General features: G+C 34.2%; 2 protein-coding genes across 11 annotated transcripts in view; one reads left to right on the forward strand and one right to left on the reverse strand.

Moving 5' to 3' along the window:
- The window catches only part of LOC127842801 (ubiquitin carboxyl-terminal hydrolase 15-like), a 240,426-nt gene that overhangs the window by 100,990 nt on the left and 120,823 nt on the right, over positions 1 to 18,613 (reverse strand). The window lies entirely within an intron of this gene.
- LOC127842799 (uncharacterized) overlaps positions 1 to 18,613 on the forward strand; it is a 290,851-nt gene that overhangs the window by 42,647 nt on the left and 229,591 nt on the right. For 5 of the 9 annotated variants that reach the window (XM_052372516.1, XM_052372515.1, XM_052372513.1 and 2 more), the window contains exons 3-6: positions 607 to 662; positions 4,566 to 4,649; positions 6,429 to 6,497; positions 9,008 to 9,031. In XM_052372516.1, coding sequence (XP_052228476.1) covers positions 607 to 662; positions 4,566 to 4,649; positions 6,429 to 6,497; positions 9,008 to 9,031 — 233 coding nt within the window. The remainder of the gene's footprint in view (positions 1 to 606; positions 663 to 4,565; positions 4,650 to 6,428; positions 6,498 to 9,007; positions 9,032 to 18,613) is intronic. The other 4 variants (XM_052372517.1, XM_052372518.1, XM_052372519.1 and 1 more) reach the window with 4 other exon arrangements.

Consider the following 18,613-nt stretch of genomic DNA (forward strand, 5'->3'; position numbering starts at 1 on the left):
ACACAAATGTATGACTACATTAAAGTAAATTTCAGCAAGTTTAACTTAATTGTATGACTGGACCTGAAGACTGTAGGCATCAATAGATAAATGGTTAACTTATCTGATTTTCACCAGACTGTGATTAAAAATAGCTTTGAAACATATGGTTTTTGTTTTTTTCGTTTAAATTAGGGGCCCCTTTCCCATTGGAGAAAAGTATATACAAAATCCTGAATGGGACCTAAAATTCCCAATTGAAGGTTTAAAAATGTATTTTTTTTAGATCTCAATATTTAAATCACCTCCCATCCACCTCTATAAGTTGAACCTTAGTAAATATAATATTGAAAACACTTATTGTATTTTTAATTTTGAAGGATTTGTAAGCGAAACAATAACACCACTTGTTTCCCAATTTTAGTAAAAAGGCTGCAATTTTTTCCAATCCAAAGGGACCCAGCACCTGATTCCAAAAATGATGGAAAAGACACTGGTTGCATTACTAACCTATTGATATTGATATTATAAGGTGCAGCTGACTTTCATGTTATGTGTATGTTTGAGTATTATATTCCTTTTCAAGCTGAATAACATTGGAAACACTAATTTAACTTTCATTTTCAGGTGATGAAGACCACACAGATGTTAGTGACGATGAGGCATATGCTTCAGAACAGCATGTGAGTAAAAACCACTATCAAGCAGTACTGGTCAATGCTTAATGCAAACCTTCCTATCAAACAGTACTGGTCAATGGTTAATGCAACCCTTTCTATCAAATAGTACTGGTCAATGGTTAATGCAACAGTTGCGACCACACTATCAAACATCACTGGTCAATGGTTAATGCAACCTTTTCTATCAAACAGTACTGGTCAATTGTTAATGCAACCCTTTCTATCAAACAGTACTGGTCAATGGTTAATGCAACCTTTTCTATCAAACCAACACCCAACCACTCCTTCCAACACCCTCAGCCTCTTAAACATTTGTAGTAAACCATTTTGGACTTTGTTTAAAGTACTGGTCAATTGTTAATGCAACCCTTTCTATCAAACAGTACTGGTCGATGGTTAATGCACCCTTTTCTATCAAACCAAACCCAACCACTCCTTCCAACACCCTCAGCCTTTTAAACATTTTTATTTAACCATTTTGGACTTAGTTAAAAGTTTAAAGAAATTGTAACCTCTCTGACCACCTAACACCACCTATTACATAGAAAACAAAAGGAACTGTTACCTCATTACACCATAAAGCTCTTTGCTACCTCTAACACCACCGTATTTTTACACACACAACAACACAACAAACTTGTCCAACTTTTAGCCTTAAAACAGCCCAAAACCGTTTATGCTAAACCACCACTAAATATTACCTCTTACACAACACTGAGCTGTTAACATTGAACCAACACATAACTGTTTTCTCAAAAGTAGCCCACAACTATAAACTCTAAAACAGCCCACTTATATTATCTTTAAAACACTAGCTGTAATCTGAAAAAGAGCCCACAACTGATACCCATTAAACACTACCTAGCTGTTAACTAGAAAAGAGCCAACACTGTTACTTGTACCTCAAAAACACTACCTCTTGTTACCTCAAAAAAGCCACAACTGTTAGCTCAAAAACACTACTAACGTGTCTTATTATTGTTACCTCTAAAAGAGCCCACAACTGATACCAAAAACACTACTTAGTCAGGTTTTTTTTTGGCCCGCTTTTATAGCTGAAATTCGGCTATGTTCCCAATCCCAAAAAGTATACTTTTTTCCCAAAATGTGGCAAAAAATTCCCAATTTCCCCCCCCCAAAAAATTATTTTTTTTTTTAGAAAGAAGTGTCTAATGCATATTTTATCTAAATTTTAATTCATTTACATCTAACAAAGTATTATATGATTTTGTTCTTTTAATTTGAATGATTATAAAGAGTTGCATCAAATTTAGTATTTCCCTAATTAGTGGACTTTTCGTGTGGAAAAAAAGGCTAATGAATTTACTTTCCTAATTTCATGAAAATGCTGATAAAATTCCCAATTCCAAAGCCATGGGCTGTCTTCCCAAAAATTGGAAAAAAAACCTGTTAGTTGTTAACTGGAAAAGAGCCAACACTGTTACCTTAAAAACACAACCTCTTGTTACCTCAAAAATGCCTCATCTGTTAGCTCAAAAATACTACTTATTGATACCTCAATAAGAGCCCAAAACTGATACCAAAAAACACTACCTAGTTGTTAGCTCAAAAAGAGGCACTACTGTTACCTCCAAAACACTACCTCTTGTTACCTCAAAAAGAGCCCACAACTGATACCCATTAAACACTACCTCTTGTTACTTCAAAAGAGTCCTCAACTGTTACCTAAAAAAGAGCCCACAACAAACAGTGTTACCTCAAAAACACCACCTCTTGTTACCTCAAAAAGAGCCACAACTGTTACCTATAAAACACTACCTATTTGTTAGCTCAAAAAGAACCACAACTGATACCTAAGAAGCAGAAGCACAACCTCTTGTTACCTCAAAAAGAGCCACAACTATTAGCTCAAAAACACTACTTATTGTTGCCCCAAAGAGTCCACAACTGTTAGCTCAAAAACACTACTTATTGTTTCCTTAAAAAAGCCCACAACTGATTCCAAAAAACACTACCTCAACTGTTACCTCAAAAAACTACTTATTGTTACCTCAAGAAGAGCCCACAACTGTTACCTTTAAAACACTTTGTAATTGTTGCATGTAACTAAACAAAGCCCACAACTGTTACCTCAAAGATCCCACACAACTGCTTAATTTAAAATAAAAACCATATGTTTTCTCTAATGGACACCCAATGGTTATCTTAAAGACAACACCCAACTGTTATGGCTGAAACAACGCCCAAATAATACCTCTAAAACAACACCTGCCAGCTACTTCACACATCCTTCAAATTTACAAAACTGCAACACTATTCCAGCAAAACATTAATTTTGTATATACCTACTTCGTTTGAATTGTGTCAAAACAGTCATTTTCAAGATGTTGGTATTGAATGTATTTGTTGTGTGCTATGAACAGTTTCTATAATCACTATTTATTTCTTGAAGTGTTTGCTCTTTAAGTGTATGGCATAATCTTGTTGCTAAAGCATTCTTTTTTAAACATGTTCATTTACTATCTGTATATGTAATTTTACCTGTTTGGTGATTTGTTTCTTGCTTGAAATATATACCACAGTTTTCTTATTACCATATATTACAGTATCTCTCTTTATGTTTCTTTTACATTAGTCCAAGGTGCCTGTTCACTGCCATTTAATGAACAAAGATAAATCATACAATGATAATAAACCACCAAACTAATATGTAAATTAAGATTCATTTTAACCTAGACATGTTTAATCTGAACACTTTATGATTATTATGCACCCAATAGGGTGGCATATAGCAGTTGAACTGTCCGTCAGTCCGTCCGTCTGTCTGTCAGTCCGTCTGTCCGAAAACTTTAACATTGGCCATAACTTTTGCGATATTGAAGATAGCAACTTGATATTTGGCATGCATGTGTATCTCATGAAGCTGCACATTTTGAGTGGTGAAATGTCAAGGTCAATGTTATCCTTTAAGGTCAAAAGTAAATAAAAAAATCCAAGGGAAGTAATAAGCTTGAAAAGGGAGATAATTTCTAAACCTGCCAAATGATATATTAAATTTTTTATTTCAAAGCGGGGCAATAGGGGGCATTGTGTTTCTGATAAACACATCTCTTGTTTTTAAAACTATTTTTTTTGCTATATCATTGACAATTAGATAACTTACAAGAAGTATAATGTGTATATACAAAAAATAAATAATTTATACCATTTCTGTTAAATGATACCTTCTGAACAAGTATTAATAATAATAACAAATGTAGGAAACTGTTGTGAACAGACATCTTATAAGAATCAGTTGTAACTAATGTAATTAAGACACAACTACTTGAATATATATTGTAGCTGCTGCGATCACCAAGGGCCTTGCTACTCAAACATTTTCCTGTATACTAAAATTGGCAGAAGGGATGTACATGTTAAAGAGTTAAAAAAAAATATTTCAAAAGAAGCTCACATTTTGATTTATGAGTATGACCCTGTTTTATCCTCTTAACATTTGTACATAGATACAATAGCTTCACCCTGCACACTCACTTGATGGTTTTCAACTTCAAGTTTAGTTCATTGAAAGCATGGCCCTTGATTGGTCTAGATTCCAATATATAAACTTATACAAGACATGCGAATCTTTGAATTTCTATAATTGACTGAACAGATATTACTACAACCTGCTGGTTGTTAAAATATCCTTAATTTTCCATATTTTCGTTTAATGATCACACATTGTGTCTCTTAAACAGTCAACAATACAAGTTGAAAAAAGGTAGACATTTTCACCTAATTTTGTCCAATGAAAACAATTTCATCCAGATAATAATTATCTGATCAGGATAGTTTGTCAAAATAAAAGGCATTTATTAAGCAATATGACTATTTAATACAGTTTCACATGTCTGGTGTCAAAGAGTTTCACTTTTGCATGCCTTGCTCTTTGTTTGGTTTCAGTTGCGATCAACTAGTCCATCAGCATCGAATGTTTCGTTGAAATCGTTTTCCACCATCCATAGCTCATCATTGCGCACTAAATCGGTAGGTTTTGGTTGAACAATTATGACTTGACAGATGTATGGACACATTTTATTTAATTTATTGCATCAGATTCTAGCTAGAACATTTAAATGAAAAAAACACAACTTTGTCCATAAATTATTTGATAGAAATTATGATTCATCATTATCATCATGTTCCTTAATATTCTTCCCATTATTTTCCTATTTGATGTTTACTCCTTTTTTGCCATATTGTTGTCTTTCATTAACAATACTGTTTTAACCTATACTTAGTCTTAGAGAGATGCAATATCAGTCAGGTTTTTTTTTCTGATTTTGGGGAAAGGGCCTGGCCTTTTTGGAGGGGAAAAAAGCGCGACAAGCCGGATTTTGGGTGAAAAAATCACACGAAACGCTAGATTTATGGGACAATAAGGAAAGTCTTAAATAATCAATTTAGCATATTTAACTGTTTTTAAAACAAATTCAAGGAAACAGAAATTTAATTATGCAATTGTTTTCTATTTTCTACACTGGATCAGGTTAACTTGTATATTTAAAGGGGCCTTTTCACAGATTTTGGCATTTTTTAACTTATTCATTAAATGCTTTATATCGATAAATGTAAACATTGGATTGTAAAAGCTCCAGTAAAAAATCAAGAATAAAATTAAAAAAAGGAAAAGAACATTGCCCGGACCAGGTTTCGAACCAGTGACCCCTGGAGTCCTGCCAGAGTCCTGAAGTAAAAACGCTTTAGCCTACTGAGCTATTCCGCCAAGTACACATACTTGACGTATTTTATACCTTATATAAGCAATCTTCGTAGTTTCACAAAATTTACCGACAAAAACAGAACTCTCCAAATAATTCAATCGTTTCGCGTTGTAACGCTTTATAATTTTTAGGTTTTAAAATCGTCAAAAGATGCATATAATGGCTATATTAGACCATGGTAAATGTTCAGTATTACTGTTTCCTCACAAATATCATAACTAAAACGAAAATTTGCGAATCTGAAACAACTTTTTTCAATTTTGTCAATTTACCAAAGCGTGAAAAGATCCCTTTAAAGGTTAAAAAAAAAAAAAAAAATGTTTTTTTTTTTTTTTTTGGAGGGGAAAATGAAATCTAGGGGAAAATTTACCAGCTGAGGGGAAAAACATCGGAGGGGAAAGGGCCAATTTTCGGCGGGTCACAAAGAAGGAAAAAAAAACCTGTCAGTATTGTTGTTTTGTTGTTGTAATTGACCTTTTCCAGCTGTATACATCTTTTATGAATGTCCTGTTTTGCCACACATCTATTAAAAAGGCTTCTTTACATTGTTCAATGATTCAGTTACTAAAAATCTTGTTGCTTTAACTTTTTTTCAACATAGTTTTAGTTCAAAATTTCCCAAACACAATTGATTGTTATGATAAATAAAAGTCTTTTTTTCAAAGAGATATGTATGATATATACAGGTCCAGTTTTTGTCAAATTTGGTATCTTTGATGAGAGTAACCTGTCAATTCATGTTATGTCTTTAATGTTATAGATAAGTTTGTTAATTGAATAAAATGTATTCAATTGCTCTTAGTACAATATTGTTGACTCATGGAATAAGTAAACATATTCATATTTTGCACAACTAACATAAATGCATGGGTTTGTCAATAATGTTATAAATAAGATTGTTAATTGTATAAAAATGTCTTTGATCACTCTTAGTACACATTTTTTTACACATTGTCGTGGTTAACACTTACACATTGTCATGGTAAATACATGATCACTTCTCGGCTTGACTAACAACAATGCATGTTTACCGCGGCTACAGTGTCGGATAACAGCCTTCAGTGGCATGTGCCTGCCTGGGCGATTCTGGCACTCAACTAACCATGTACAGGTCAGTTACTGTGATCACCAAGGTCCATGACCTTCATCCTATACACTTTTCTGTTTCCTATTTTTGTCGCTTTGACCATCAGTTTGGTTACCATTATCAGTGATCTTGACCCCATTTAATTATTTGCTTTTTATGCCCTGGAAGGAGAGCATATAGTGATCTCACTCTCCGTCTGTCTGTCTGTCTGTCCGTCACACTTTGCGTTTAGGTTTCGAAAAATGCTCATTACTTCTATGTCGCTTCAGATGTAACCTTCATATTTGGTATACATGTGTATATGGACAAGGCACACCATACACACACAAATTTTGACCCCTTTGACCTTGACCTTGAACTTAGGGTCCGCGTTTAGATTTTGAAATCTGCGTTTAGGTTTCAAAAAATGCTCATAACTTCTATCAAAGCTTTTTTCGGGGGCATATGTCATCCTATGGAGACAGCTCTTGTTGATTGTGTTTCTTTGACCGGTATCATGTTCACAAAGGGGAATGACCTTGACCCCACACAATATTTCACTCGTTTCCTTTGCTGCTTGTTCGTGTGTCAGTGACCTTGATCCTACTATTTCCAGCACTTCTAATTTTGTTGTTTGCTTGTCCATTACTGTAACAAGTGTCAGTGACTTTCTCTGATCAATATGAATTACTTCTTTTGTTACCATCAGTGACCTTGATATTCCCACCGCTTTTGTTGCTTGGACCATTGCTGTTTCTTAGGTCAGAGGCCTTGAATTGATAATCCTACTTGACCTACCGTAAATCTACAAATATAATACGCACTTTTTTACCTGCCGATTTTTTTATTCAAGTAAGGGGTGCGTATAACATACTAGTTTAGAGCAGAACAAAATTTTTCCTGTGCAAATTTTCAACTTAATCGCTGTTATTCGCGGCAGCCATTTTGAACTTCACCATTACATCAAAGGGGTGCAACAGGGCTCGCGCTGTCGTTCGCCATTTGAGTCATTTGTGAAAATATTGAGAATTTGGCTTTATTAAAATCTTATTTGTGAAAATGCGAAAATCTATTAAATTTTCATTGAAAACATCCGCCCTTTATATCGGACTGGTTTTCTATATTTTTCTCTTTGATTTAATGAAAGTGTTCGCAATTCGAAGAGTAAACAAAACCCGGTCTGTACCCGATTATGAGACATCGCTTGACCTTATTGTTATTGAAGTGAGCATGGTAGCTGGCCAATCAACATTCAACATTGAGCTCGCTTACACATGAAATGACGTTGTCGAATGAAACGTGGGAACGGGAGGAGCTATCGGATAATATTGGGTCATCCATGCGCAGACACTGTATACTTTGAATACTCAGTTAATATCGTTGTCTGCCTACAAAATAACGACTGGACGCTAAGTTGTATTAAGAGATTAGCAAATGAAAAAAAACAACTGACAATACCCGTAAATAAATATTTCTTAGCTGACCACTATTTATCTTTCTACCGCATATTTACCATATCTGATGTAAAGAGTGGAAATTAAATAATTAGTTTTATGATGCTAATAGAGTATTACACCTGTCTGCCGATTGCCGAATTAAATTGGAAGGTGATAATTAATTAATTTGTTTTTTACTCCCAAACTAGCCTTAATGACAGCAGCGTATTTTAATTAAAGAGATCATGAAAAACACGAGCGGTTTAATTGTATTTTAAGTTATATTAAAGTATAGAGTTTGTAACTCGAAAAAAGAAAAAGTAATTCACCTAGACAACTATAAAAACGGAAGTAACCATTTTGTCTTCTTATTACTTTATTATTATTTTAATTATTATCGTCCCGAATATTGTCAAATTGAATTAAATGTGAAAACAAAAAACAGCGTCTCTGCTTCTTTCTTTTGTAATTATGACTGCTTGACCCGGATGTCAGCAAGGGGCCTGTGTGTTATCGGTAACAATTAATGGTAATATAAACAATAGACAGAGATATTTATTATGTAACTGTCATAACAACAGCACTATTACACATCCCGATCAATATACCGGGGTAACTGATAGTTGACAACACCAAATTGATTTGCTATTTTCACAACACAAAAATATATTGACACATTTTTTCGGAAATGGCCGATTTCGGACACTGATTGTTTTAGTGAGTATTTTACTTTTTCAATTTTTACCGATAAATTGTGACCAAACTTGGGGGGTGCGTATTATGCACAAGGGCGTATTATATTCGTGGATTTACGGTAATTTTGTTACTTAGACATTTTACTGATGTGTGACCTGGACTATTCAAGTGAATTCTTCACAAACAACTGTTTTTGCTTTGGCTGTTGCTGCAGTAAGGAAGGTCATTGCATTGATCTCAACCTATCTCTTCCCATATATTTTTCCCACTTGCCCTTTACTTTGCTCACACAAGTCAGTGACTTTGACCTTTGCTTTTGTATTGCTTATAATGTTTCTATGGTTATATCATGGTCATTGACCTTGACCTTGCTCACTTCTGCACCACACATATATTTAATGTTTTGTTAAATTTCTCTTGTAGATGCTGGTACAAATAGCTGACTATGTAATATAAATCTTTATATATCCAGATACTTAGAGCGTAGTGTCTAGAGCTGTGCTTTTGGTGATGCTTTTGTGAACATTTATATTTCATGTTCAATTCCTTAGAATTTATCTGAGGCATTCACTTACCTACACAATTGAGCAGGCAGTATATAAGGAATGCTTTAAAACTTATCGTGTTTCTAAAACAAACATGTTATTACATGTATACCAGATTAGAATACAAATTGCTCATCACAAACAAAGTTGTATTTTAATGCAAAAACATTAATCAAAACAAGAGATTTCAATGCATTCAGAATAAAAAAATATCAATCTTAATGAATCAGGTTTATGCTAGTGTGTGTAATGAAAAGGAATTCAAAACTGTAACAATTTAAGTAAATTTGTAATCGATTTTCATAACACTGGAATTCAAGTTAAAAGAGATCATAATAGCTTAGAAAGAAGAGTTTGTTTCAACTCAGCTTCTGTTTTGTGGCAAAATTTTTTAGCACAGTATATCAATTGCTGGCTTTTTTTTTTGCAACTTAGATGGTTTTTAACTTTATTAAATTATAATTATATGTGTTTTCCCTTAATTGTATGCTGTTAAGAAATGCCTTTATGAATGGTTTTGATTTAGGGACTTGGCTGAAAAATAAAGACTTTGCTAAATGCAAAAGACTTGGGCATGTTGAAAGGCCCATTTATCGCTGATGTGTTGTGCAATGTTTTGCTGTCTGCCAAATTGTTGTCAAATGGTGGTGTTTTTTTTTGGTAAAAAATGGGACTGAAATTTGGTCTTATTGCAAATCTCAAAGAGTATATTTTTTCCCCAAACAACTCAAATCCTGATTTAAGGGTTCAGTTTTATTTTATTCTTATACAAATCGCAAGATTTTGGTCCTGAGACTCCCTATCAAGCTCTTTGAGTTGAACTTTAATGGCAGATATAATGATAAAACATGATAATCCCTGATTGTATACGATTGATAAGCACTAAAAAGAACCACTTATTTTTTTTACCACTTTTATTTATAACAAGAATTTTTTACAATCTAATGAGCCCTTGCTGGGGGCAATTCCCAAATTAAAGGCTCTATATAGGTGAAGATCTGTAATTATTTACAGATTTTTTAATATTTTTTCCGTATTTTATATATAAAGGTTATCAAAAAACAATATGTATATGCTATTGGACATTACCATAAAAATGAGCAATACAACTTGTTTTGAGCTCAAAATACAGTTTCCTCCAAGTCAATCGTGTTTACAAACAATCAGTTTATTTACATCGCTGTTTACTCGGGAAAGTGAAAGTGACTCAGGTCACCAAAAATATATCGTTGATTTTCAATGTTTTCCGGTATAACTCACAAAGTATGTCTCTTCTTATAATGGTCAAAACGTTTGTAATGATCTAATTAGTTACTTTTTGCTGGTAAAAATTAGTTTTAAATAGAATTAAAATTGAATGTTTATTTGGCTATTTTTAGCATACGTCACCGCTTTGGGGCTACACATCACGTTAGTTGCAAAGTTGTAAACATTTCTTCCAATTATGAAACAGGTATATCTTCAATACTTCTTGACAACGTTGCACCTCAGCTGTGTTATTAGCATTTTTTTTGCAAGGGTAACTGAAATCCGGCTAAAATAAGGCAAGTTTATATGCATAATAATTGGATTTGTCACCTTTATAGGGCCTTTAACCTTTTCCCATTTAGAAGCAAAGTGAAAATGGCTATGTGCAAACAGCATTGAACCAGAGAACAGCCTGTGAGTAACTTGAGTCTGTTCAGGTTTTTTGCTTTTTGCTGCTCATCAGTATCTAAGGTTTGGAGACGATTAGCCTTAAAACTTGAATCTAGAAAGAAAGGTCTTAAATTAATTATAACTTTCTATGGGACTACAACTGTGTGAAAACGCATATCTAAGTGGTAAAGGGTTAATAAAACAAATGTCTGTGTATTTACCACTTTGCACGCATGTCAATACACCAACAACAGCATGACAAATGGTGCAAGGACAACATGGTATTCCATTATTCGGTTTTGCAAAAATGTTGAACAGATTCTAGCAATAAATGTGAAACAGCTGTGAACAGAATTAGAATGAGCAATTTCTTCCATCATCTCCAGTTAATGCTATGAGCTATCATCATATATATGGTTGTAACATGATGAGATCTCTTGAATGGAGGGTTTTATGTAACAGGCATGTAACACGCATACCTCTGTCTCTAGCATGATAGGAAACATGCATTTGCCTGGAGACTTTTATCATTAATATGGATAGTATTATGGATCATTGTCATGGTTTATTGTTAGCTATTAAATTAGGGAGGAGGGCGGCTTGGTTAGAAATAGCTGCTTGATTGCTTTGGGTATGAAAGGTTGCTTTGTTGTTGTTGCTATTATGAAATAATGATGAGTAATCTATCATGTGGTGTCAAGGATCCAAGCTGCAGTGAATGAAGGAGTGGTATTGTTGCACTCTGGTATTGCAAACTCTGAAGGGCTTTTACATTTCTATAAAAAATAGTTATAAATGTCAGAAAGTCTGGCTAGCACAGTGCTTGTAACACTCGCTTCTCACCTATGTGACCCGAGTTCAATTCGGTTTCCCGTCAGCAATTGTTAAATTGCTTGGCGATGTGCTCCGGGTACTCTGGCTACCCCGAACAACACAAGACCACACCAAAATTGGAAAATCTTTCAGTAACAATGAAATAGCTGGATATTGCAGGTATAATTCAAAATTCCTCCTAAGTTTTATGAGTCTAGTAAGTTAATAATGTAGGAGTGCTTGGGCACACTCTGGGTCCACACAGAATGTACTGGCTCAGAAAGGACCTCATAAACTTCAAAATACACTCAAATACAAATGTTAAATCTTACCTCCTGCCTGAAATCACTGGATTTATTGGTATGATGTCCTGGTATCTCATCCAGTCCTATTGTATGGGGGGAAATCAATTGCATTGCATATTTAATGTATGTGGTGTGAGTACAAAAGTTCTAAACCTTATGCTATTCAAACTTCAAATATCCCCTGCGAAATGTTGTTCTGCAGTTCACGAATAATTCGTGAACAGTTCATGAACTGTTCGTGAACTGAGTTCATGAATTGTTCACGAATAGTTCGTGAACAGAAAATGAGCCACGTCTGTGAAAAGTTCTTGAAATTTTAGTTCATGAACTGTTCATGAACATTAATGGCATGAAGTGTTGATGAAATATTCTTGAAACCTAATGGCATGAAGTGTTCATGAACTATTCTTGAACCCTTATGGCATGAAGTGTTCATGAACTATTCTTGAACCCGTGTGGCATGAAGTGTTCATGAACTATTCTTGAACCATTATGGCATGAACTGTTCATGAACTATTCATGAACATCAATGGCATGAAGTGTTCTTGAACAGTTCATGAACAACACAATTCTTGAAAAATTCTTCAGGGTTTTGCTGTTCATGAACAGTTCATGAACATTTTCCATCTATATTTCAATGGCTCATTTTCTGTTCACGAACTGTAAGTGAATAGTTCATGAACCATAGTTCTTCAAGAGTTCATGAACTGAGGTGGCATGAAGTGTTCATGAACTATTCATGAACAAGAATTTGTCAATTTATGCAAAGGTTATCATAAGTGTTACTAAAGCTCAACAAACAGGTCAGGATAAGAAGAAACAAGTCTTGTATTAGCACTTAACATATTGATAGCAACATATAACAATAATTTAAATATAACACTAATAACTGAGATACAAGTGGTTTGATAATACTCTTTAAATTTCATAATACAACTTTGCACTATATGTTCATGAATAATTCATGTATTGAAAAGATTATGAATAGTCTCATTTTCAGTTCAAGAATCATTTACTAATTAATGGTTTCCCTGAAATGGTTACACTTACAGTGCCAAAGAACTTGAAATGGAACCAATGGCTGATCAGTTCAGCCGGTAATTTATTAAAGACTTACATTTTCAAATATAACATAAACCATGTGCCTTCCGTTTCAACTTCCTGTGCACACAATATTCTTTCTTTGTAAAAACAGCAATGCAATGTACATTGAGTTCTTGATATCATCTTAAACTGTTCTTGAAATAAGATGTCCTTAAAACGTTCTTAAACTTGTCTTTTATGTCTTCCAAGAACAATGACAGATCCTTTTAAGAACATATTGGATTCTTAAAAAGTCCATCATACGTTCAAAAACATTGTGTAGACCTGTTTTAAAGAACATCAGAAGGAAACATGTTGTTCAAAAAAGTTCTTAAAGTGTTCAAGAATAGTTTAAGAATAATTCAAGAACAGGAAAGGTCCTTAAAAAGTTATTGAAGTGTTCCTGAAGGCAGTTCTTGAACAGTTCTTGTACAAATGTTCTTAAAATTCTCTAGAACAGGTCAAGAACTCTAACTTACAGTGGTGAAAGTACTATGCATATTCATACTAACTTCACAGGTTTCACAAATCTACAAGATTTGTATGCTAGATTTTCAATATTACTTTCAAAAATAAGTATGAAAAATCTAGCACAAAGGAATTCATGAATTATTCATGATGGATCCTTAGAGTCTGTCTCAGAAAAGTCATTAGAAATACTTGTGCATGAAATGTTCATCACTAAGTATTTATGGTTAGATGAAGAACTGTTCATGAACTTTGAAATGTTCAACAATAATTCATAAACAGTTCATGAACATGTCTTAAGAACAGTTCATGTCCAAAAGTTCATTAACCAAGCTCAGGAACTTTTTCAGAACCGTTCATGAACAGTTCTTGATTGGCTTGAAGTGTTCATGAAATAATGAACAACATTTCGCCGGGGATGTCATCTCTGTGAAGTGAAGAAGTTCATGATGCATGTACTTAACTCATGGCTATTCATACACACATCCTGAATCATGCCCCCTTATTTTTTTAGTCATTTTTATGACAGAAGCATTACATGTTTTATGTTTGTGGGGTTAGCTTTTTCCACATTTCTTAAGCTTTTAAATTCAATCTTCAAATTGTCATCACCATGAACTGTAGATGTGCAAGATTATTTGTTATGCCTTAGTGATCCACCCATTCCTGAGCTCCATGCCTTTAAATTAAGCAATTGGTGTTGCCTAATAGCTACAAAAGATAAGTTCGTGTAGCAAACTAACCTAACAAATTCAAGAAAATAAATTGAAGTTTAAAATTATGTCATAACCATGAATTAATGCTGTTCAAGGATCAAGTTAAGTTATTTTGTAGGAAGGTCAAGCTCTGGTATTTTCTCTTCTATGTTTTACTCACTTTCCTTTTTATGCTCCCAAAGGGTGGCATATAGTTTTTGAACTGTTTGTCAGTCCGTCAGTCTGTCCGTCCGTCCAAAAACTTTAACATTGCCCATAACTTTGCAATATTGAAGATAGCAACTTGATATTTGGCATTAGCATGTGCCTCTCATGGAGCTGCAAATTCTTTGAGTGGTGAAAGGTCATTGTTAAGGTCATCCTTCAAGGACAAAGGTCAAATATATGGCTTCAAAGCGGCACAGTAGGGGGCATTGTGTTTCTGACAAACACATCTCTTGTTAATCTGGTCCTAAATCCACAGGACAGCATGCATGTTTTACAAAAATATATCACCCCCTGAAGCCCTTACTAAAGTCTTCATTCCAGACACATCCCTGGGTCTTATTAGCGCCCAGTGGAAAGCACCTAGTAGTCACTTTAAAAACCCTTGGTTACATGTTAGTTGGGTTAAAAAGAAATTAGTGCGGTAGACACCTTATGCTATAAGTATGGTTTTAATATCTCATGCATAAGACAGAGTCTAGATTGTGTGAAGGAGGAAATTATAAACATGCCGGTCATTTTTTGTTTTGTTAAATTTATAGCTGTTATTCATTTGTATTCCCAATATCATTTTAAAAAAATGCAGTCCAAAAATGTCCATTGATGATGCTTCGACTTTCAAATGTTTGCAAATAGAGGTGTGATAGAAATAAAGACTTGATAATGTAGTAATATTCATTTTACTCATAAGTTTATGCTTATGATTTTCTGTTTTATGGAAATTAAACCAACAATTATTCCAATTTTATAATTTAATGATTATACATACTTTTTCTCAATAAAATTTGAATTCGATGCTTAAATATCCCAACTTTCATGGGTTTAGTCATATGGTCAAATGGTGCAAAAAAGCCCCCACCTGTGACCTCAGGGCCACTAAACCAAAGGAAATTGTTGAATTTCATTTAACATGTATACTCTCAAACAGAAAATGAGAACGAAACAAAATGTTGTGCTTAAACAGACTAAAAGGATTTATTTGTTACATTTAAGCCTTTGGTTTTTGACAAAACAAATCTTCACTAAATATGTTTAAACCAATTATAACCTTATCAGACCCAATCTGTATTGGTATTGAACATCTGTTGTTTGAACTTTAAAAGCCAGGCATTTAGCATTAACATTTAAACTGTGCATAGTTAAGAGCTGCCAGCAAAAAATACACAATCTGACAATGGAGTAAATCCAGGCTTTGCAATCAATTACTAGGATACATCAGGTTCGATAGGAATGCATATGAGCCTTAATTGCTCTGTGAAAAGGGGGATTTAATACATGTGCGTAAAGTGTCGTCCCAGATTAGCATGTGCAGTCCGCACAGGCTTATCAAGGAAGACACTTTCCGCTTTTATGATATTTTCGGTTTAAAGAAAGTCTCTTTTTAACAAAATCTAGTTTAGGCTGAAAGTGTCGTCCCTGATTAGCCTGTGATGACTGCACAGGCTAATCTGGGACGACCATTTATGCACATGCATTAAAGTCTATTAACCCCCTTTTTACAGAAATTTTATAATCATTTCTGAAATAATTATGTCTCTACTTATTATTGAGTCGCATAAATATTTATGTTTTTATCTTAATGTTATACTACAGTACAGCCAAAGCGGCACAAACATAATCCGCGGCTACGCCACGGCCAGATTATTAGTCCGCGGCGGCCGAATCGTGTGTTCACGCGGCGTATCGCCGTGGCACTCGGCATCGATCTGCGCAACGACGCCGAGTCTGTATTAACCTCGCGTACTTTCGCGGAGTAAATCCGCCGCATACGTACGCGGCGGATCGAGTTAAAAGATATCCACCTACATGTACATATATGTATGTGTAGCGTAGAATTAATTACGCGCAACTGTTTATGTTTCGTTCGATTATCATTATTATATTTGTAATCCGAAACACACTTCAGAATTTTAATGCTAACGCGTCCTTTGGCAAATTCTAGCGTCAAATAAACAGTGCTAAAATATCCTTTGTTTCATAAAAAGCGCGCGAAAATTATGCAGACATGTAGAACGTCGTTTGGAAAGTTTGGGTGTATTTTGTGTTGTATAAATACATGAACATCACGTCAGGCGTAAATCGCGTGTTCAGTGGAGAAAAAAAAACGCCCCGATTAGACGTTATTTCATCATCTCTATAAATAGTAACAAATGCCCAAATGTATTTGATACTTAAGGAAATATCGAGAATGTTTGTGTATCGTAAATATTTACCAGCATTTGCTTTAAAACTGGAATATACGGGATTATCGGGTAATTAGTAGCGATATTAACTGTATAATATGAACAAAATAAAACGTGTTTATAGACGCATATTCAAACAATAGTTGTAATAAGCTGATAATTAACAAAACTACAAATACGTCGTCACCGTCTTGATTATTGATGTGGCTTCAAACTGCTAATTTTCTCAGGTAAGATATAATAGCGGAATCAACATGCAATTAATTTATAAATCCACCATATGCTGGAGCCTTGACCACTTGTATGTGCGAAAACATAATTACGTGACCTTGTTTATGTGTGAAATACATACGCGGGAAACAAACTTAATAATTGGCCAGACACATTAACTATGCTTACATGTATATGCTAATACAATCCGCGCACAATAAATTTATTATGATTTTAATTATTATTATAATTGTTCTTTCAAAATTTGTTAACTACATGTAACTAATTATTAAAAAAAATAATATTTCATGATCGCATCGACTCGGCATCATGTCGCGGACCGCGGCATGCCTCGGCGGACAGATGCGAAGTTTCGCGGCGAAATGCGACTTGCCGCCGCATACTGACGCGGCTTCAACGACTGACGCGGCATCGACTCGTTTCGCCTTGCCGCCGCGGATCGCGAAATACGTTTGTTCCGCTTTGGCTGTACTGTATGGCGATTTGGAATGTCAAGGTCATTTGTTACATCTTGAGCATCAGTGATCTGGTTTATGTTCTATTTTATCAGAGTTATATTCTATTTGATTGGGGTTATGTTCTATTGTAGGTATTGTTTATTTCAAAGCAGGGTAAAGAAACTAAGAATCTGCAATTACATGTAAAATCTTAAAAATACTGAACTTTCTCTCTTTAGGTAATTTTAGTTTTATTCAAGTTTATTAGTGAATATGAGTCGCGTTCTGAGAAAACTGGGCATAATGTATGTGCGTATAGTGTCGTCCCAGATAAGCTTGTGCAGTCCGCACAGGCTAATAGGGGATGACACTTTCCGCCTAAATTGGATTTTTGCCAAGAAGAGACTCCATTTTAACGAAAAATGTCATAAAAGCGTGAAGTGTCTTCCCTGGTCAATTAAGAGAAGTTCTTGACCTCCTGTTCTTAAAGTGGACACCATAATTATCCTCTGTACCACTCCTCTGATCTCTTTTCCAGGTTCAATATTCATACTTCCATAATTCCAATTGTAATGTACATACATATCAAATACCTTGTGTATCTTGTTCATCAGCAACCAGGAGAGATATCAATATTTATTAGACCCAGGAATGTTGTACTTGCAAAGGTTATGGGTTGGTTAAACAGGGAAATAATGTAGATTAATGAGATAGGGCAGACAACAGGTGGGTCTAAAGCAGAATGGTACCTTTTCGAAAACATTAGGCCAGAATAAAGTATCCCTGTGTTTCTGCAAAAACAATGCCCCACCAGCTGCCATGACAATGGCACAGTTTTTAGAGACCATTATTTTCTGTGATATATATTTTTGTCAGATTTTTCAATGGGGTTAATCTATGATTTACACAATTAATGTTGAAAAGATGCTTCATATGCTTTTGCCAGGTTAATAAATAAAGTATAATATGGATGTTAAGTATTGGTGCTATGTGTCAGCTTTTGTTTTTGCTTATAATTAAATGTAAACTTTAAAAGAGCCAAAATACCATACAAAACGTTCTTAAAATCTATTGCCTGAAATACTAATGATTATAAAAAATTTGCCTACATTACAACATTCTCATAAAGATTACATACACAACTTGTAGTGTTTTAGTCCATCAAAGAGAGGAGTGAATATGTTTTATGTGCAATGTAGTGGAACCAAACTGAATTTAAATTAAAAAACCTATATTTTTAGTTTGAAATGAAAACAAATAAATATGCTAAGGTTGTGCATATTACAATAACTGTATTCATGTTTTGATTCTAATATCTTGTAATTTTGAAGTATCTATTTGTGTAGTCAGAATTTAAATATTTTACTCAATTTTAGGTTGTTGATTTTGTCTTATATCATTTTGCT

Source organism: Dreissena polymorpha, chromosome 8 (genome assembly GCF_020536995.1).
Source record: "Dreissena polymorpha isolate Duluth1 chromosome 8, UMN_Dpol_1.0, whole genome shotgun sequence".
Classification (NCBI taxonomy): Eukaryota; Metazoa; Mollusca; class Bivalvia; order Myida; family Dreissenidae; genus Dreissena; species Dreissena polymorpha.